A 20839-nucleotide genomic window follows, 5' to 3' on the forward strand; every position below is an offset into this window, starting at 1 on the left:
AAAATGTAAAAGTTATCAAGACTGCATTATAAAATTTCCAAAAGCCTCCTAATATTTAAATTAAAAAAGGGGGAATAGTAGAAGAATATCATGTAAGGAAAAATATCCTGTAAGTAAATTACATCTAGAAAATTTTTACTTTAGAAAATTAACTTTCATTGGTAATGCTAACAGCAAGACACCCATGAAAAACACACATGGTGTCAAAACAAGCAAAGGAAAATCGTTTGGGGAAAAAAATGAAAAAGGATCCCAAGTCAAATTTATAGAAAAGATTCCTTTATTAACTTTTGGTCGAGAATATGTTTGTATATTTTCAGAAAACAACTCCAAGACCATGTGGATTCCTGCAACAGAGAGGAATTGACAGGACTGCTCCAGCCACGAAGACGGAGGAGAAACAGTCCAGAGATGGAAGACGCTGACGACGCCTTGCCATACTAGCAGTCAGCAGCTGTGCGTCGCTGCAGGTTGCCCAGGACCAAACCAGAGAGGGTCGGACCTGCATTACCACCATTTGTCCACCATCCAGAATTGAAATATCATTGCTGACATGTACACATAAGGAACTGTTTGACATTGAAATTGGGACTCAAAAGAACTGTTGTCCTAGAAAGAAACTCACCACAGACTGATTCATTTGCCTCTCAGCATAACCATTATTGCTTGTCTCGTTTTCTGTTCTTATATGTGTATTTCTAGTATCACATGATCTCACTCATCTAGGGGAAATAATGAACAACATACAACCGATGAACAAAAACAGACCCGGAGAAAGGGAAGCATCGATCAGACTGTCAAACCTCAGAGGGAAGGTAGGGGAGGGTGGGGGTAAGGGGGAGAGATCAACCAAAGGACTTGTATGCATGCATATAAGCCTAACCAGTGGTCACAGACAACAGGGGGGTGGGGGCATGCGTGGGGAGGGGTTTGGGATGGGAATGGGGGGATGAGGACATATATGTAATACCTTAATCAATAAAGAAATTAAAAATAAATAAATAAATAAATATTTATAGCTGAATATCTTGTGTAAATGTATGACATTCAACAAATTTGTGAAATAGTCAGCTATCTAATTGTTTAAATCTGCTTTTTTCTTCATTGACGACATTCTCCTTTGCTGGGAGATCAATAACATAAATTGTGGCAGGTCCCCGAGTCTGTCTGTGTCCCTGTTGAAATCAGGGTTGCCTCCTGTGCGGGTGCTTGCCCAGTGCAGGAGAAGGAATTCCCAGTGTGAGAGAGGATATCTGCTCAGGGGAGGAGGGGCCCAGAGGAGGCAGCAATGACTCAGAGGTTTCCAAGGAGAGCCATGAAGAAACAGATGGGGCTGACCTACAGAAACAGGAAGTCAGTGAAGGGAAGTGTGTGGGGAAAGGAAGTCCACAGTCCCAGTGGGGCCCTGCTTGCCTCTGAGAAATGGAGATCAGTCTTCTCAGCATCTCCCAGGCCTCCCTCTCCCCTGGGGTGTCCTCCCTGGGACGGCCCCACTGGCTCCTGCAGGCACCAAGGAGAGTGGAGCAGCCTTCACTTCCTCATTGGAGCACTTCACAGAGACCATCAACTCACTCCACGTGCCCCATTGAGCCCTTCGGAGCCGTGCCCCCCAACCACCACAGACTGAAGATGTCTCATCTGTGTCATCCAGTCAGCCTCCTTCCTGGTCCTCCAACCAGGCCCCAGCCCTTCTCCAGGTCTCTCCTCTCCCCACCTCCTGAGGACCCTTCCTATAGCCCCATCTGGTCTGAGCCTGCCTGCTGCACCCCCTCCACCGGTTTCCACCTTCAGAAGAGATCCAAGTTGCACATCTGATATTCAAGGCTGTGAATGGTCAGGTTGAGCTAAACTCACCAGCCCCAGCAAACACGACTCTCCCTCCACAACCCAACTCACCCAGTTACCCACACTCCCCTCCACACCAAACCACACTCAGCAACGGAGCAGTTGGAAAATTCTGTGCCTTCTTCAGCTGCTCCCTCAGCCAATCAGAAGCTAGCCACCTCCTTTCCAACCTGCTGGACCAAGACTGTCCTGTCTCATCCCACTCAACTGAAAATGTACTTGTGTTACAGGTTTGTGTAAGCGTTATACCCAGAAACCACATACATGACTTAAAATACTGATCAGCACGCCCTCCAAGAGCCAGGTGAATGTTGAAGTTTTATTACTGATGGAGTGAATTTTCAACAGAGCCGGCCTGCATAACATCTTCACATAGTGGTAGCCTTTAAAAACCGAATATAAAAAAAAAAAATCTTCATTCAATCTACTGCTAAAAATTTTCCCCATTGACTTCAAGAATATATTCCAAATATTTGCATGGTGCACTAGCGCTTGTGTGACCAGCCTGCGCCTTCGCCTGACTGCTCTCATTTCTGAGGACAGCTCCAGATCTTTCTGGTCTGATCCTCTGGGCTGGTCCCTGCTCATGCCTTGGGTCAGTCCATCCCTGAGAAGGACCCCCTCATCCAGGACCTGGGTTGCATGACATCTACCAGTTATTGAACCTCATCGTCTCATTTCCTTCATTATCCCAACATGTACATGAAACTAACTGAACTGTCTGCTGTCTAAATATCTGTAACATCTGCTTCATTCATCTCAGCCCCATGAGTCCAGGGAAGGGATCCCTGGGCTTCAGCTGTGACTCTCCAGAGCAGCTGTGGGCAAACTCCAGCCCGCGGGCCGGATCCGGCCCGTTCGGCTGTTCTATCCGGCCCGCGGAGCAGAAAGAGCGGAGGGTTCTCTTGCTCTCCCCTCCGCTCCTTCACCAGCAGCAGTGTTAACATGGCAACGTCGGGAAACACGGCCGCAGCTCCTTCTTCTGAGTGGGCCGATTTATATCCCCATTCAGTAGAAGGAACAACCTCTCAGTCTTCCAGAGGCTCCTTGTAATGCCCGCGGACCCGTCCCCCGACCTCACCCTGGGAATGCGTAGACACGTTATCGTGGTGATGTAGGGAGACACGCCCCTGGAGAGCACAGTATCAGAGCATTAGCTAAAAAGGAGACCAACAACACTGTTCCCACTGAAGTTGATGTTTTAAAGACCAAAAACCTTTCAACCCAGTCTACATTGCCATCTACATCTACATCCCGGGCATAATTTGGAAGTTGCACTAAAGAAAATGTTTAATTTACTGTTTACACATTTTGTTCTTTTCTATTTGTTTTAGTTTTAAATTATTTTATTATATTTAAGTTTAATTTGAAAGGCTTTTGCACCTTTCCTTTGTTAGGCAATTTTATTTTGCCTTTGCCATCTTCAATAGAAGGTATGTTATTGTGCTATGATTCCTCCATTTTTTGAAGTTTCATATTATAATAATTAGTGTTTACATTCTTCTTGTTAAAATGTTTGAAATGAATAAAACTATTGAAATAAATAAAAAAAGACCATACCCTTTTATGTAATGATGTTTACTTTGAATTTATATTAGTTTACACAAACACTCCATCCATGCTTTTGTTCCGGCCCTCCGGTCCAGTTTAAGAACCCATTGTGGCCCTCGAGTCAAAAAGTTTGCCCACCCCTGCTCCAGAGCCTGGCCAGTGATGGCCCAGGGTCACTGCTCAGTAAGTACTGCCTGACTGCCTGGCCAGTGAGGGAAGGGAAGAGCAATTGCACTTACAGAGGCTCAGGAAAGGGAGTGTCTTACATAAGCTCGCAGAGGTTCTAGAAAAGGCAGAGTCAGAATTGGGCCAGAAACTGGGTGGGGTCCTCCCCTGCCCTGTTCCTCCACCCTCCTCACCAGGGAGAGCTGTCTCCCTCTGGATTTGGGTTTGGCCTGAGGTGGAGGCAGAGCGTGTGGGGTCTGGTGAGACTGAGATCGGTCTCAGAGGTCCCACAGCTTGCTGTCCCCTAAGGCCCACCCTTCCGGGAGGGGCTACTTCCCTTCCTGTGAGGCCACTGATGAGGAACCAGTGATGGGTCACATGAAGCCTGGACACTGTCACACTCCATTCGCCAATCCTGGGAGGCTCTGTGGAATCTACACATCGTCTGCACACTGGGGACATGGGAGGACGCTCCATGACCCCCACCCTCACTGCCCTTCTCTGCCTCAGTGAGCTCCGGGGAATGGAGGAGGGATGGGGCCCCTCCCCTCCCAGGTCCTGGCCTTGCGCGACCCCAGGACTCAGGAGGCTCAGTGGGGACAGGACTTCTGGGGAGGAGAGGTGCTCAGCCCCAGGTCTGCCCCCAGTGCTCAGAGGCCCAGACCAGGCCTGGAGCTCCTCTGTGCGGCTGGGGACGGTTCTCACAGGGACTCTCTTCCAGGGCTGTGTCAGGGCCCGTGGGACCAGGTACAGGCTGGTGAGTCCCACCCCCCTCCCAACTCCCCGACCTCCTGCTTCAGCACAGTCACCCTCTGGGCAGCTGGGGAGACACAGGGTTTGGAATAATGGTGACCAATCTGGGAGGGCCTGGGAGTGACAGCTGGGGAAGGTAGAAAGAAGGAAGCCCCTGATATTTCAGGTCTGATTCCTTTCCAGGAGTCGTCCCCAAACCCTCCATCTGGGCTGACCCAGGACCCATCGTCACCCATGGAAGCTCTGTGACCATCTGGTGTCAGGGGTCTCTGCAGGCTGGTGCCTACGGTCTGTATAAAGAGAGGGGCTCTGAGCCCTGGAAAACAAGGATCCCACAGAACTCCAGCAACAAGGCCGGTTTCCTCATTGGAGCCATGACCCCATCCCACGCAGGGCTGTACCAGTGTGCATATTACACCACTGGGGACATACGCTCAGAGCGGAGTGACCCCCTGCTCCTGGTGGTGACAGGTAAGGGAGACACCGGGTCCCCTCCCCACTGTGGGCTCCGGGTCAAAGGCAGAGGGAGTAAAGGGTGGCCTCAGGGGGACCCCACCCTCACAGAACATACCTGGGGCAGGAGGGTGATGGTCCCTTTAACACAGACCCTTTCTCCTCCCTCAGGAGTGGGCGGTGCACCCGCCCTCTCAGTCCAGCCAGGCCCTGTGGTGGCCTCAGGAGAGAACGTGTCCCTCTCCTGCAGCTCTAACCTCACATGGAGCCCTTTCCATCTGCTGAAGGAGGGAGGGGCTGGCCCGCCCCGACACATGGAAGCAGAACCGAGGATCCATGCTGGGAGGTGGCGGGCCATCTTCCCTCTGGGTCCCGTGAGCCCCTCCCATGGGGGGACCTACAGATGCTATGGGTCTTCTAGCTCCTACCCCAACGTGTGGTCACAGCCCAGTGACCCCCTGGAGCTGGTGGTGTCAGGTGAGGAGCCCCAGCCCCGCCCCCGTGTCCCCAGGTCAGTTCAGGGTCCTGTCCCCAGGGGACCTTGGGCTGCAATGGGCTGAGGGAGTACCGGGTGGGGGGCCACCCAAAGGGGACTCTCACCTCCCAGCGGGATGGAAAAAGCCAGAGCCGCTACCATCCCTCCTCATCCTCTTCTTCCTCATCCTCCTCCTCCCTGAGGACCAGACATGCTCCCGTGGGCAGAGGGAGGCTGGTGAAGATGGGGCCGACTAGAAGGAGATGTCCCCAAACCCTCCATCTGGGCTGACCCAGGCTCCATCGTCACCCACGGGACCCATGTGACCACCTGGTGTCAGGGGTCTCTGCAGGCTGGTGCCTGCGGTCTGTATAAAGAGAGGGGCTCTGAGCCCTGGGATCGAGGATCCCACAGAACTCCAGCAACAAGGCCAGTTTCCTCACTGGAGCCATGATCTCAAACTATGCAGGGCTGTACCAGTGTGCATATTACACCACTGGGGACATACTCTCAGAGCAGACCCTCCAGTCCCCAGTCCTGTGGCCTCAGCCAGAGACCAAGACAAGGGTGTGACCAGCAGAGGCCGATCCCCGGAGAGAGCAGGACCCCTGCTCAGGCTCAGCCTGTCTCCCAGGGGGAGTTGGGGGGTGGAGATGCTCGGGGCACCAGGGCTCTGAGGCTGACAGATGACAGGTGGGGGGGTCATGCAGAGGGAGATGCTGGGGGACCACCAGGGGAGGAGCAGCCCCCAGCCCTCACCTCCCATCCTGCTTTAGCAGCCTCTGAGGATGGGTCCCCCAACAGGAAGTTAGGCCCACAGAGGACTAAGTGAGGGTCTGGGGGAGGTGGTGTGTGGGAGGAGCTCAGTGTTGGGTCTTGGCTCAGCCACTTTCTGGGTAATGGCCTGAGGAAAGTTCCTCCTTCTCACTGGGACCAAGTTCTCCAAAGGCTGAATACTTTGTGTGCATGTGCGCGCGTGCGTGTGTGTGTTGGGGACTCAGGTGGTGTCTGAGTCTCCTCCACAACCTTCCAAGGAGCAGCCGTGAAGTCAGGAGAAGCCTCGGCCCTGGTTCAAGTCCCAGCTCTGCTCCTGCCCGCCTGTGGGACCTGGGACACGTCTGTTCCTCAGAGTCCTGGTCCATGGGCTGTGGATCAGGCCCCCACCTCCCTCAAAGGGAAGGCCCTCAGCACGCAGCCCGGCCCTGACTAGAGCTCAGGAAGGACCCAGGCCTCCCTCCTGCCCTTCCCAGAGGTGCCCCACATGCACAGGCCCCACTGGAGGGGGGGCGGGTCAAGCTGCAGAGTGGGACAGGGATCTGGGGTAGAGAGGGGTGGTGATTGGATTTGGTAACAGGTCTCTGCACTGGTTTCTACTGGGAAGGACAGAGACAGCATAAGTAATAATAACAACAACCACACATAAGGGAACTCACAGTCCTGGGTTCCAGTCCCAGCCTGCCCCATCCAGGCTGGGTGACCCGGGGCACGTGATTAACCTCTCTGAGCCTCAGTGAAATGGGTGAGGTCAGCAATCCCTGGTGGATGACTGTTGTGAGGGTAAAATTAGTAACAGACCCCAGCAAGTGCGTCACACACAGTACGTGCTCATTTAATTGCATCACTGGCTCATTCATGATGTCACTCATGTTCAAGGTCTCAAATGGTACCTGATTGTCCTGATCGGGGTCTCGGTGGCCCTGGTCCTGCTGCTCTCTCTCTTCCTCTTCCTCCTCCTCCGACATCTGCGGCATCGGAGCAAAGGCAGGACATCAGGTGAGTAGGGATGACCTGGGTCACAGAAGGGGTGGGGGGGGAGACGCTTAGGGCGCCAGCCAGAGTGAAACCAAATAGATGAGGAAGGTCAATGGTCAAACCTCCTGCAGCGTTTCCCAAGGGAGATTAAACGTGGACGTGTAAGTAGTCTCGCGTACTCTTTCGGCTTTTTCAACCTTATCAGGTGTGTGGGAACGTGGGCAAGTTTTGTTTTTTGTCACTTAGAATGGCTTTCCCTTCGTTGTGTGGACGTGAGAGGGGTTGTGACCTTCTCAGTTGTTAGGTCCTCTGCACATCTTAGTGCAGCCCCAGGGGGAGGGCTCTTGGGGAGCTGGAGGCTGACCCCACCTTCCCACAGTGGCTGCAGCATCAGAGCAAGACAGAGGCCCGCGGAAGAGGTGAGCCCTCTCCTTAAGAACCCGAGCCCCACCCATCCGGTCCGAGGCCCCCTCTCAGCCCCCTAACGCTCTGTCTCCTCCCCCAGCTCCTGCCCAGCTGCTGAGGTCCAGGAAGAGAGTTTGTGTAAGAGAAAGCAGCTGGGGCGGGGGTGGGGGGGCAGGTCCAGGGAATATGGATGGGCTGTGGAGACCGGGGATCGGTTGGAAATGCTTCTGGGCTTGGTGGTGAGACAGCTCAAAGCTCACTGTGTGACCTTGGCCACGTCCCTGACCCTCTCTGGGTCTCTGCTGGGTGAGATCTCAGGGAATCTTGGCAGGAGATGAGATGGCCTTGTTCTGTCCCCACCAGATGCTGTCGTGGAAGACACACAGCCTGAGCAGGACAGACAGCTGGACAGTCAGGTGAGCTCCATCTGGTCCTGAGCAGGGCGCCCACACACTAAATCCAGTGGACGCGGGGGCAGTCTGAGCCCCACACAAGGGGCTGCACCTGCAGAGGGCGCTTCTAAAACCCACACAAAGGGTCCTAAAGCCTCCCTCAGCCCTCGCTGGGTCCATCCTCCCACCCGGCCCAGCAGCCACACAGGTGGCGACAGGCTCTGTACATGGCAGGCTCCCTCAGCTCACCCGAGGGAATGGACGGCACTCCGCTGAGGGCAGCAGTGGGGTCTGACTGTCCCCCCATGGTGATGACTCCACACCCAATTCCTGTCTCCCCAGCACCAGACTCACACCTCCAACCTTCCAACCTCATATCCCTCTTCCCCTAGACCCCCAAAGACACGATGACTGACGGAGGGCAAGACTAGAGCCAAGACCACCCCTCACTGTGTCCAGCAGAGCCCTGGCCACTAAGGCCCTAGGACTGTCCTTTCCTCCCTGGCCTCAGGTTTCCCCACCCCAACCACGTCTTCGTTCTCCCCACCACAGGCTGAAGACCCCCAGGCTGTGACCTACGCCCAGCTCAAGCCCTTGACCCTCAGCCAGGAGTCAAGTGCACCCCCTTCCTCCCCATCAGAGGAGACCCCAGAAGAGCCCAGTATGTATGCTGCTCTGGCCATACACTAGCCCAGCAAATCCAGGGAGGTCCCTGCAGGGACCCTAAAAGGCATGAAAGCTGCCACCATGGACACTCAGCTAGTGACCCCCTGCCAGCCTGGAGACCTGACGTGCCCCAGCAGCTCGTGGGACCTTTTGGAAGTTGGCTGCTTCCAGGAACTGCATCATTACACAGCTGACCTACAGACCCCGCCACAGGGACCCCGACTGCAAGGATCCCAGAGAACTGCCATCGAGGCAGTAAATACGCAAGTGGCAACCTCAGGCTGAGGGAGGGCCTACTGCCCAGCCACTGTCACTGTGCCCTTAACTGACTGAGCCCAAAAGTCCCCAGACGGGGACCAACCACAGGACACGACGCAAGGTGGCTGCATCGAGGGGTTGCTCAACTTCATTTCTCATTTCCCAAGACTCAGCCACTTCCTCCCCGGCCTGAGGAAGCTTCTCAGCAAGGAAAAGGGAAGCCTGCTCCCTCCTGACCACTTCTTCATACCCCACACCCAGGGGGAGGGGCACTAGGCGACTAACCCATCCCCCACTTCTCTTAAATCTCCAGAGGAACTGGGAATCTGCCCACCAACAATCCCGTAACCAGCTGTGAAATGAGCCTGTAGATCTTCAGCAAACCAAGGTGGCTGGATCCAGATTAGCTCTCAGCTCCCACCCACTCCTCACCCAGACTTCTTACCAGGGACCAGGGTCAAAAACAAGTAGGAGCTAACCCCTGACCTCCACTTGATATTTCCTCTGCATAGAAATAACTGTTCATCTGTCAGAACTTCATGTTTTATTCAGAATGTTTATCTTTAAACTTAACAAAAATGACTTGCACCCTAGCTGATTTGGCTCAGTGGCTACAGCGATGGCCTGCAGACCAAAGGATCGCAGGTTTGATTGTAGTCAAGAGCACATACCTGGTTGGGGCTTGTGCGGGAGGCAACCAATCCATGTTTCTCTCACATCAATGTCTTTCCCTCTCTCCCTAAAAATCAAATGGAAAAATACCCTCAGGCGAGGATTAACAAAAAATTTGCTTGCCAATAGTGATCAGGTTGATTCAAAGAACCTTCCCCATAACAGACTTGGTCTCCCTGCTGTGGTTTGAATGTTGTGTCCACTAGCGCAGGCCCCACCCTAGGACAAGGACTGGCACCTACAGGCTGTCACAAGTACCTACAGTGGTGGCTTCAGCAGCATATACTAAAAGTGGACAGATCAGCCCTAGCTGGTTTGGCTCAATGGACAGAGCGTCGGCCTGCGGACTGAAGAGTCCCGGGTTTGAAGCCAGGCAAGGGCACATGCCTGGGTTTCGGGCTCAATCCCCAGTAGGGAGTGTGCAGGAAGCAGCCAATCAATGATTCTCTCATCATTGATGTTTCTATCTCTCCCTCTCCCTCTAAAATCAAAATATATTTTTTTAAAAAAATAAAAGTGGACAGATCAGCATGGCTCCTGAGCAAGAATGACGAGCAGATTCATGAAGCATCCCCAACAGTAACTAGACTTTAAGGGGTGATGACTTTGTAGTGTGTAGATATTGAATTGTTTTACACCAGAAATAAAGGCCCACAAGGATCTGACCAAACCAGGTTAACCAGGCCCCCTGTGCAGAAATCAACACTTGACAGGTGTGAACTAGCTCTAAGTAACCTGGTGAAGAACCCAGGCCGTGCTTCTCCCTGCTACAGACCATGTTCGGAGCAGGGAGGGAAAGCGATCACCACAGAGACCAGTTTCAAAGTGTTTTATTATCTGAATGGAAAACTAGACACTCCACCAGTCCAGGGGGGAGGAGGGGACCTAATCCTCCTCCTCGTCATCACCGGCTCCAGCCCCGCCCTGGCCCTTCTTGGCGTTCTTCCTCTTCACGCGGCCTGGGCGGCCACCCCCATATGGGGACCGGAGGGAGAAGTCGATGTGCTTCTGAGAGTCCAGACGGACAATGAAGGACGGGATGTTCACCACCTGCTTGCGGACCCTGGAGGGGGGGATGGCAGGTCAAGGGGAAGTAGGGACCCCATACTGGACAGACACCCCTCTCCTCACTTGTGCCTCAAGCTGACGGGTTGGGCATTTACAGCTGCGCTCACACAGCTAAGCCGGCCGGGCCTCCTGACCCTACGGCTTCCGGGTCCATCCAATCTAATCCGTACAGATACTTTGTGAGATGAGCTTCTCTCATTTCACACAACAGGGAGATGCAGAAGTAACCACACAAGGCCACAAAGCCCATGAGAAGTGGCAGTGTATAAATCCGAGATCTGACTTTCCAATATTCTGAACCAGGGGTCCTCAAACTGCGGCCCGCCGAGGACATTGATCCGGCCCGCCGGGTGCTGCTGCCTGTCCTGCTTAGCAGCCGACTCGTCCCGGGCCCGCAGTGCACATAGGAATTTGTTCATAGTTGTTTTTTTTAAACTATAGTCCGGCCCTCCAACGGTCTGAGGGACAGTGAACTGGCCCCTGTTTAAAAAGTTTGAGGACCCCTGTAACTGTGCCAGGCACGGAGCTTCGTTTTCCTGCAGTTTCACTGCCCTGGAAGCAGCAGCCCGAGGCTGGGCTCCATGAAGTCATTTCCAACAAGGAATGTGACAGGCTCTTGCCCATGGGTCGCAGGGCTAGGGAAGGGCTTAGGCAGCAATTGCATCAATCAACATCCTGGCCACTTACTGCATAGTCCCTCTCCCCCCGCCCCCCCCCCCCCAGTGGTGCCCAATTTACAGCAAGGGCAAGCAGTAGCAGTACCCAGATAAAGACCCGCTGCCCTGACTGGTGTCTTCAGTGCACCAGCCGCCACCCTGAGCCAGCATCTGGGCCGCATCAGACCCTGGACTGGGCTCCACTGGCCAAGTTAACACCCACTGTGCAAGAATCCAAGAGGACCAAGGTCTGAAAGGACGTCACAAGTGGGCCCCGGAGACAGCTAGCCCACCCAAGCACACTGAAGCCCAATGACTTCTCTCTCAACTGGGGGTACCAGAGCTGTTACCTGTCCAGCTGCCTGCATGCCTGGCAGAGGCCTTCGCAAGGTGTACGGCTCAAGCCGCAGTGACCCTTGCGCTGGGCTATGGGGGGAGGTGAGGCGGCCCCCAGCTCCCCACGAGCTGTTTGTAGGGGTCACTCTGTACCCTCAAGGTGAGCTCACACCCTTGTCACCTCCGAGGGCTGCACAGGAGACAGGGACAGCAGGCTTAGTGAGAGCAACCTTCAGAAGGGATGGGGGTGGCAGGGGAGTGAGCGATTCAGGGAGCCTGGCATGGGTGGTACCTGATGTGACGCTGGCGGATCAGCACACGGGCATGGTGGATGGACTTGGCCAAGCCCAGCTTGAAGACCTGGGTCTGCAGGCGCCTCTCCAAGAAATCCTCGATCTTCAGGCCCAGGATGTAATCCAACTTCATCTTGCCCTCGTCCAGCACCCCAATGCGGACGAGGCGCCGCAGCAGGGCATTGCCTGGTGAGGGGGAGGAAGCATGAGCCACGGTTCTGGCTGACCTCACACTTGATGGGTGCAAGCAAGTCCTCCACCCTATGCTGACCACGCTGGTGGGACATCCGTGGAAGTACGAGCTAATTCTGACATAGGAGTCAACATACCAGCCACCATTTGACTACTGTGACCCTCACACAACCCTAAGGCACGTTCCTATGGCTACATCCACCTCACCAGGGAGGGCATGTGACTACATACAGCTATGTTCTCATCTGGAAAAGGAGAGCCTTCCTCAGAGTTGTCAGGAAGGAAAATGACAACGCACTAAAAGGGCTCAGCATTCACCTGCAAGACTAAGGGCTGCTGTCATCAAACTACGACTCCCAGGACAAAGCATGGGGGTAAGCTAATATTCTGGAGTTAAGAAAGCCCTACCAGCTTCACAGCACAGGCTTATAGCTAATCAGCACCTTAACACTTGTCCTTGAAAGGTTTAGCTTCACTTCTCCCCCTCCCTTTCCTGTGGCTAAATGGCTTCATTTACTAGAAAGTGAAGGTGCTGACTTCCCCTTGCAATTTCCATTTCTAATCTGGAAAACCACAATCCTTGGACACCTACACATCACCTACCGTCTCTTTGCCAACAGCCTTGAGTAAGTTTCACTGTGACTAGCTCGAGTCTCTGAGTCCTGAGACCAGAACCAGCAGGGGCCTGCTCCCTACAACCTCTGGGATTAAGTCTCACCCAATACCAGTGTCACTGGGATAGGGGATTCTGAACTTTCATGAGACTCAATGGGAGGCCTCTCACCATTTGTTTATACAGATCAGCCACCCCTATGAGGTGCTGTGCAGATTAAATAACATATGAAAATCTTAGAAAAAAGCACTTAGACACTCCTTATAAAATGTCAGTCAGCTATTTTAATATTATTGCCACCTTACAATCTGACAGGCACTATTAAAATTTGAGTGTGATCGTGTCCATCTTCCACTAACTTCCCATCTCCAAGTAGAAATTTTTTCCAAGTAGAAAATTAAGACCTTAAGAGTCTAATTGTCTTCCCTGTGACATCCACAAGTCCTCTCCTGCTCAGGCCTTTGCTAAATGTCATCTGCATTTCCCTGACCGCCTTATTTAAGGAGACAAATGTACACAGCAAAGTCCCCCTCCCTGCAATCACCATCAGAAATTTCATTGTCTATCCCCACCAGAAAGAACCATTGTCACGTTATATATACTATACAGCTATGGCCAGGTGCCGCAGCTTGGCTGACATTGATTTTGGTTCACAGTAAGGTAAGCTCCATGGTTTGAGTAAAACAAAGTCACTCCTAAGGGACAGTGTAGGGATCTGTATCCACAGCCACTTCTCCACCCCCCACATTCCCATTAAACGCCAAGGATCCACTTGTTCAACTTAACACTCTGACCACTGGACAGGCACGCTTAGAAGAACCGCGGTGGCCCTGCACCTCATGGCTGTCCTGTGGGCTCCCACACACACCTTCAAACAAACGCCGTTGGTCTTTCTCATCCAGCGTCAGCAGCTCCCGGGCAGCCTTGCGGATCTTGGCCAGGGTAAATTTGACCCTCCAGACCTCACGTTTGTTTCGAAGCCCATACTCTCCTGCAAAAAAAAAAAAAAAGGGGGGGGGGAACCTAGCTGGTTTGGCTCAATGGATAGAGCATCGGCCTCCGGACTGAAGTGTCCCAGGTTCGATTCCAGCCAGGGGCACATGCCTGGGTTTTGGGCTCGATCCCCAGTAGGGGGCGTGCAGGAGGCGGCCAATCAATGATTCTCTCTCATTGATGTTTCTATCTCTCCCTCTTCCTCTCTGAAATCAATAAAATATATTTTAAAAAAGGGGGGGGGAGGGCTGAGGTGGGTGGGAGTTAATGGGCAAACAGGCTGTCCCCACGAACTAGTGCCAAAGCTGGATTAGTGACTCCGGGGTACACAAAAATCTTCCCAAACCACAAAAAGTTCTGAACTTGTGGGACGAAGAAGGGGACACACCGCGAACTAGAACAGACCCAGCACGTGGCAGGCCTCACCCACGCGTTTGCCTTCCCCCGACCCCGGAAGCCGAAACCCTGTCTTGGGCCCTCACCGATCAGCTTCAGCTCTTGGTCGAGGCGGGATTTCTCGAAGGGTCTCCGCGGGGTCACATAGGTCTTGCGACAAACCCAACTCCGGGCCACCGGCATATTGGCTGCGCCGCTCCGCCTGCGCAGGAGAGAAAGCCGAGGGTGAGGAACGCGGTTGGCGCCTGCGCGGTCCCACGACTACGCTAGAATCCCGTGGCGCCCAGAGATCATCTCGCGAGAACCGTCCCCAAAGCTTCCATAACCGCCTTGACTCCACAAACGTGTAGCTGTCCTGTCCAACCATCCTCATCTCACCGCCCACCCCAATCTCTTCACTGTTTTTATCCAAGTTTAAGAGGTCCGCGCGGCCTTACAACCCACACCACAACCCGAAAGCACCAGAACCCGAAAGCACCTAAACGAAGACTGGACCCGGCAGAGAAAGAGGAGCGCACGCGCCCCTGCCGCGCTTTTATAGCAACGCCGCCGTGTAGTGACGTCATCACGCACGGCGCATGCCTGCACCAATCAGAAGAGGCGTTGGCGGGCGGCACCGCTGTGGAGACGAGAGGCGGGGCCAGAGCGGCTTTAATAAACCGGGGCCCGTGGATCTTGACCTGACAGGGACTCGGGGCACCGCCGACTGGAGAAGTGGGGGCCGTATTCCGCCCCCTGGTGGTGCCTGAAGTCCCGCCCGCTAGCCTCTGAGTCGGTGTAATGTTGGAGACGTTACCGCCACCCTCTCCAGGCCTCAGCGGCTCCCTCTCAGGGGGCTCACAGCTTCTTCCAGAAGATTCTCCGTGGATTCGGTGAATAATGAAGTCGTTCTTTCCTCAGAACAACGTCACCCCGAAGCCTAGGCCGAAGCCAGCCTGCCCTTTTGAGCCCCGGCTGCAAATCTGAGGCGTGAACACGGAAAGCGGGGGGGACCCACGGCGTCGCCTCACGAGCGGCTCGGGCTGCCTGGAGACGGCCGCCCTCCCTCCGCGGGCGCCTCGTGAATCCACTCAGTGAGCAGCACCAGGAACGGCTCCGCGCGGTGACGGAGCGGGCAGTGCGACAGCCCCTCCACTCCCGGAGCTTAGGGGCTTATGGGAACGGAAAAAATAGCAAATTGAAGGAAGTAAATCCCTTCGGCGTGGGAGCCACGAAGAAAATAACTTACTGATAGTGACTGAGGGAAATATTATTTCCAATAGGGTGGTTCCGGCGGACTCTGAGGAGGTGGCTTTTTTTTTTTTTTTTAAACGTAAGACCCAAGGATAAATACGCCTTGTGCCTATTTTTTTTTCCCTTCTAATTTTCTATAGATTTTTTAGAAATGAAAGAAGACAGACACTTGGATGTCCATGCACTCACTGGTTGATTCCGCCTGTGCCGGGGGCGGGCATGGAACCTGCAGCCCTGGCACTTCAGGACGATGCTCTGAGCAACTGAACTCCCCTCCCCGCCAGGGCGGCTCGGTGCCTCTTTCCCTAAGACGGCAGTTTTTGTGCGTTTTTTCTTTTTTTTAAATTCTCACCAGAGAATATTTTTTCCATTGATTTTTAGAGAGAGTGGAAAAGAGAGGGAAAGACAGAAACATCAATGTGAGAGAAACACCGCGATTGGTTGCCTCCTGCTCGCACCCAGACCAGGACCCCAGGTCCAGGCCCAGGGAGGAGCCTGCAACCTAAGTACATGCCCTTGACTGGAATCGAACCCAGGACCCCTTGGTCCACAGGCCAGCGCTCTATCCACTGAGCCAAACAGGCTAGGGCAGCAGTTTCTAGTCTGAGGTTGGTTCCCAGGACCGGGTGGACTGTTGGAAACCTCTCCCTGCATAGTCTGCTCCACCTTGGCACCATTTGTCAACCTGGAGGAATTGGCAGGGTTTTTTTTATCTCCTTTGCCAACATCTTACCCTCAGGGTTATTTCTTCTAGTCCAGTGGTCGGCAAACTCATTCGTCCACAGAGCCAAATATCAACAGGACAACGATTGACATTTCTTTGGAGAGCCAAATTTTTTAAACTTAACCTTCTTCTAACGCCACTTCTTCAAAATAGACTCGCCCAGGCCATGGTATTTTGTGGAAGAGCCACACTCAAGGGGCCAAAGAGCTGCATATGGCTCGCGAGCCGTGGTTTGCCGACCACGGGTCTAGTCCTTTACTCCCTGGAATTTTTTAGATTAAGTTTATTGAGCACGTCAAATGTGCTAGGCTTTGGGCCAAACACTATCTGGGTTTTAAAAATTCTAGTGGCCCATGATTATATTAAAAATAATAGGTGGCATTCTGAAATGCTTACTACACAGGAGGCACTGTTCTAAGAATTTTCCATGAATGAATGTATTTAATCCTCAATACTTGCTTATGAGGGCTCTCGAGAAAGTTGCCCGGCCTCATTAAGGAGCACTAACACTATTGTCAATCGTATCTCACAGAGACCGTTCCAAGGCACCAAAAGGTGATTACGGAACGTGTGCAAGACTGCACAATGTGGAAATAAATGAAAACAAGCAAAGGATATTTATTCAGAGTGAGAGCATCAATCACCGTCACTTGCATTTTGGCAGACTCCAAGGCAGGCAGAAGGGTTTTATAGTGGCCAAAAGGTACAGTTTTATTTTTTGTTGTTGTTTTCTTTAATATTTTTATTGATTTCAGAGAGGGAAGAGCGAGGGAGAGAGATAGTAACATCAATGATGAGAGAGATTCATTGATTGGCTGCCTGCTGTACCCCTTTCCTCCCCCTTACTGCAACCCAGGCAGGTGCCCTGATCAGGAATCAGCCAGGATCTCTTGGTTCCTGGATGGATGCTCACCCACTGAGCCACACCAGGTGTGCTCTGATTGGAGGCTGTTGGCCTGGGGAAAGCTGGAGGTGGGCTATTTTCATGTGTGCTATCTGAAAACATTTTTTAAAAATATATTTTTATTGATTTCAGAGAGGAAGGGATAGAAACATCAATGAGAATCATTGATTAGCTGCCTCCTGCACGCCCCCTACTGGGGATGGAGCCTGCAATCTGGGCATGTGCTCTTGACCAGAATGGAACCCAGGACCCTTCAGTCTATAGGCCGATGCTCTATCCACTGAGCCACACCAGCCAGGGCTTGGCTTTCTCTTGATCTTAAATTGGAACCAGGGACAAAAATTAGGGAAGCTGTCAGTTTCTAATCAAGTCCTGGCCTTTCGCACTGTTACAGGGGTCATCATTCCATCCACCCGCCCACCCCCGTCCCTTCTCTGTACCTGTGTTCGTTTCTGTGTTCATTTGGTTTTTGTTCACAGGTTATCTCTCAGACAAAAAGATTATAGGCGCGCAGGGCCCTCCTCTTTTCTATTCCTCAGCAACTAAGTGTAGGTCCAACATATAATTGATAATAAATTATTAAATGTTTGAATAACTACATGCATCATCTACAGATCAGAAGTTCCCCACAACCCCCTCCTTGGGTTTATTTGCTGGAATGGCTCACAGAACTCAGAAACGTTTCCCTCACTAGATTCCTGTGCTCTGCCTGTTCATCTGTCCTTCCCACTGACCCCTGGCAACCACTCAGCTTTCCACTGTCCCCATAGTTTTGCCTTTCCCAGAAGGTCATGTAGTTGGAATCATAGAGTATGTAGCCTTTTCAGATTGTTTTTTTCCACTTAGTAACATGCACTTAAGGTTCCTCCATGTCTTATCCTGGCTCAGGCTCATTTCTTCTTAGTGCTGAATACTATTCCCTTTACTAACTGAAGGACATCTTCGTTGCTTGCAAAGTTTGGCAGTTATAAATAAAGCTGCTATAAGCCTGGGTGCACATTTTGTGGGGTCCTAAGTTTTCACTCCTTTGGGTAAATACCAAGGAGCACAGAGAGTAATTTAGTTTTGTCATAAACTGTCTTCCAAAGTGACTATACCATTTGCATTCCTAGCAGCAATGAATGAAGAGTTCCCGTTGCTCCACATCCATACCAGCGCTCGGTGGTGTCAGTGTTCTATATTTTGGCCATTCTAACAGGTGTGTAGTGGTATGTTATTGTTCATTTGCATTTCCACGATGACATATGATGTGGTGCACGTTATCATATGCTTACTTGCCATCTCTATCGTCTTTCATGAGGTGTCAAGGTTTGGAGCCCATTTTATTTTCAATCCTCACCCAAGGAGTGAGGATATTTTTTCCATTGATTTCTAGAGGAAATGGAAGGGAGTGGGGAAGGGGAGAGAAACATAGGTGTGAGAGAGACACCAACTGGCTGCCTCCCATACAACCCCAGGGGAGGTGGGTAGAGACCGAACCTGCAACCCAGGTACTTGCCCTTGGACCGGGACTCGAATCTGAAACCCTCTGGCGTGCAGGCCAGGGCTCTAACCACTGAGCCAGAGCTTGGGACCATTTTTAAAAAATATATTTTACTGATTTTTTATAGAGAGGAAGGGAGAGGGATAGAGAGTTAGAAACATCGATGAGAGAGAAACATCGATCAGCTGCCTCCTGCACACTCTCTACTGGGTATGTGCCCGCAACCAAGGTACATGCCCTTGACCGGAATCGAACCTGGGACCCTTTTTTTTTTTTTTTAATATATTTTATTGATTTTTTACAGAGAGGAAGGGAGAGGGATAGAGAGTTAGAAACATCGATGAGAGAGAAACATCGATCAGCTGCCTCCTGCACACCCCCTACTGGGGACATGCCCGCAACCAAGGTACATGCCCTTGACCAGAATCGAACCTGGGACCTTTCAGTCCGCAGGCCGACGCTCTATCCACTGAGCCAAACCGGTTTCGGCAAACCTGGGACCCTTGAGTCCACAGGCCAACGCTCTGTCCACTGAGCCAAACCGGTTAGGTATGGCTGGGACCATTTTTTAATCATGTTCTTTGTTTTCTTGTTGAGTTTTAGGAGTTCTTTGTATATTTTGGACAATAGTCCTCTATCAGATGTGTCTTTTGCAATATTTTCTCAAAGTTTTTAATTTTAATGAAGTCCAGCTTACCAATTCTTTCTTTCATTGATCGTGCCTTTGGTGTTGCATTAAATGTCATTGCCAAACCCTAGTTCATTCATTAGGTTATCTCCTAAAAGTTTTAAAGATTTATGGTTTTGATTTTATATTTAAATCTATGATGCATTTTGAGTAAATTTTTTTTGTCAGGAGTGTAAGTTATGTGTCTAGGTTTTTTTGTGGCCTGTTGGTGTTCTCACAAGATTTTAATGGAGGAACTTCTGAGAGGGAAGATTCAGGACATAGACTGAGACTTATATGTTGTTGTAGAGAGAAGAGAGAGGTTGGATAACATATTTACAAAAAAATTACCAAAGAGACACAAAGAATAGTGTTAACCAGGAAAGGGTTAGTCCTATTTAAAATTAAGCAAAATTTGTAGGAAATTGAGATCTTATCAAGTTGGTTTACCAAGAGGTCAATAAAGACAGAAGTTGGGGGCAGAAATTGAGGAAATAGAGGTAGAAACTTTCAGCTCCGGGATTTTTACCATGTGAGTATATTATAGTCCTAAGAGCTGTATGACAAAACAAGACTACAGATTGTTTCAATATATATACAAATATTGGAAGTCAGTACTGATAATGTTCTAGCAATTTAAGCAGAAAGATAGAGGGATCATTTTATAAATGCCTACTTTATACCTATGTGTTTTAGCTTTTGTAAAAAATTGTGGAATATGACACGTTAAAAAGGGATCTAGCGCCCTAACCGGTTTGGCTCAGTGGATAGAGCGTTGGCCTGTGGACTGAAGGGTCCTGGGTTCGATTCCAGTCAAGGGCATGTACCTTGGTTGCGGGCACATCCCCAGTAGGGGGTGTGCAGGAGGCAGCTGACCGATGTTTCTAACTCTCTCTCCCTCTTCCTTCCTCTCTGTAAAAAATCAATAAAATATATATATATGTTTTTTTAAATATATTTTATTGATATTTTACAGAGAGGAAGGGAGAGGGATAGAGAGCTAGAGACATCGATGAGAGAGAAACATCGGTCAGCTGCCTCCTGCACACCTCCCACTGGGGATGTACCCGCAACCAAGGTACATGCCCTTGACCGGAATCGAACCCGGGACCCTTCAGTCCGCAGGCCGACGCTCTATCCACTGAGCCAAACCGGTTTCGGCAAAATATATATATTTTTAAAAAGGGATCTAGCCCTAGCCAGTTTGACTCATTGGATAAAGGGTCCGGGGTTTGTTTCCGGTCAGGGCACATGCCCAGGTTGCGGGCTCCATCCCCAGTAGGGGGCATGCAGGAGGCAGCCAATCAATGATTCTCTCTCATCATTGATGTTTCTCTCTCCTTCTCCCTTCCTCTCTGAAATCAATAAAAATATATTTTAAAAATAATAATAAAGGAGCTAGAATATAAATGTATGCTATTCCAGAAGACCCAAGAGCATTTCCTGACATTCTCCTCCCCTTTCTAAACCCCTGTTCTGAAACAACATTCACCTCCTCTTCTCTTCACGCATTATTTTTATTTACATACTAGAGGCCCAGCGCACGAAATTTGTGCACGGCGGGGAAGGGGGGGGAGGGGAGCTCAGCCTGGCCTGTGCCCTCTCACAATACAGGATGCTGCATGCACCAGTGACCATACTTTTCATACAGGTGAAAGGCATCTTGCTGTTGGATGGGCAGCTACATTTTGCCCTGACTATAAAAAGTAGTACATAACATGATCCTTCTGAAGCAGTAGTACCATTTTCCCCATCTTACGGGTGGAAACACTGAAGCAGAGAGAAGTAATTGGCTTTGTCACACAGTTCTGTCAGAATCAGGGCTGACCATAAAATGTGCAAGCCAGAGTCCATGCATGTCATTGCTGCATCATCCTGGTTTTTCAGTGTTAGA

The 20839-nt window shown here is 51.3% G+C and overlaps 2 protein-coding genes across 2 annotated transcripts; one reads left to right on the forward strand and one right to left on the reverse strand.

Annotated features, from left to right (window-relative positions):
- The first annotated feature begins 3936 nt into the window (after positions 1-3936).
- Positions 3937-9890, forward strand: LOC308234914 (leukocyte immunoglobulin-like receptor subfamily B member 4). The gene is made up of 9 exons (XM_080643350.1): positions 3937-4070; positions 4283-4318; positions 4498-4785; positions 4939-5244; positions 6896-7015; positions 7374-7413; positions 7500-7537; positions 7763-7815; positions 8344-9890. Exons 1-9 carry the CDS (start codon positions 4022-4024, stop codon positions 8479-8481), a joined length of 1068 nt encoding a protein of 355 aa, XP_080499476.1. The 5' UTR covers positions 3937-4021; the 3' UTR covers positions 8482-9890.
- Positions 9891-10201: 311 nt separating this feature from the next.
- On the reverse strand, positions 10202-15035 carry RPS9 (ribosomal protein S9). Its single transcript, XM_080643371.1, has 5 exons — positions 14413-15035; positions 14021-14136; positions 13414-13536; positions 11740-11926; positions 10202-10450 (listed from the first exon to the last, which is right to left on the reverse strand). Exons 2-5 carry the CDS (start codon positions 14115-14117, stop codon positions 10273-10275), a joined length of 585 nt encoding a protein of 194 aa, XP_080499497.1. The 5' UTR covers positions 14118-14136; positions 14413-15035; the 3' UTR covers positions 10202-10272.
- Positions 15036-20839: the final 5804 nt, after the last annotated feature.

The sequence above is a fragment of the Plecotus auritus genome, assembly GCF_963455305.1.
Source record: "Plecotus auritus genome assembly, chromosome: 10".
Taxonomy (NCBI): domain Eukaryota; kingdom Metazoa; phylum Chordata; class Mammalia; order Chiroptera; family Vespertilionidae; genus Plecotus; species Plecotus auritus.

Excerpts from the sequence above, each read along its gene's own strand:
- LOC308234914 (XM_080643350.1), top strand. The coding sequence starts at position 4,022 with ATGGGAGGACGCTCCATGACCCCCACCCTCACTGCCCTTCTCTGCCTC. Across the intron at positions 4,071-4,282 it reads CACTGCCCTTCTCTGCCTCA|GGCTGTGTCAGGGCCCGTGG; the intron begins GTGAGCTCCGGG and ends ACTCTCTTCCAG. Across the intron at positions 7,816-8,343 it reads ACAGACAGCTGGACAGTCAG|GCTGAAGACCCCCAGGCTGT; the intron begins GTGAGCTCCATC and ends TCCCCACCACAG.
- RPS9 (XM_080643371.1), bottom strand. The coding sequence starts at position 14,117 with ATGCCGGTGGCCCGGAGTTGGGTTTGTCGCAAGACCTATGTGACCCCG. Across the intron at positions 11,927-13,413 it reads CCAACGGCGTTTGTTTGAAG|GCAATGCCCTGCTGCGGCGC; the intron begins GTGTGTGTGGGA and ends CCCCCTCACCAG. Across the intron at positions 10,451-11,739 it reads ATCCGCCAGCGTCACATCAG|GGTCCGCAAGCAGGTGGTGA; the intron begins GTACCACCCATG and ends CCCCCCCTCCAG.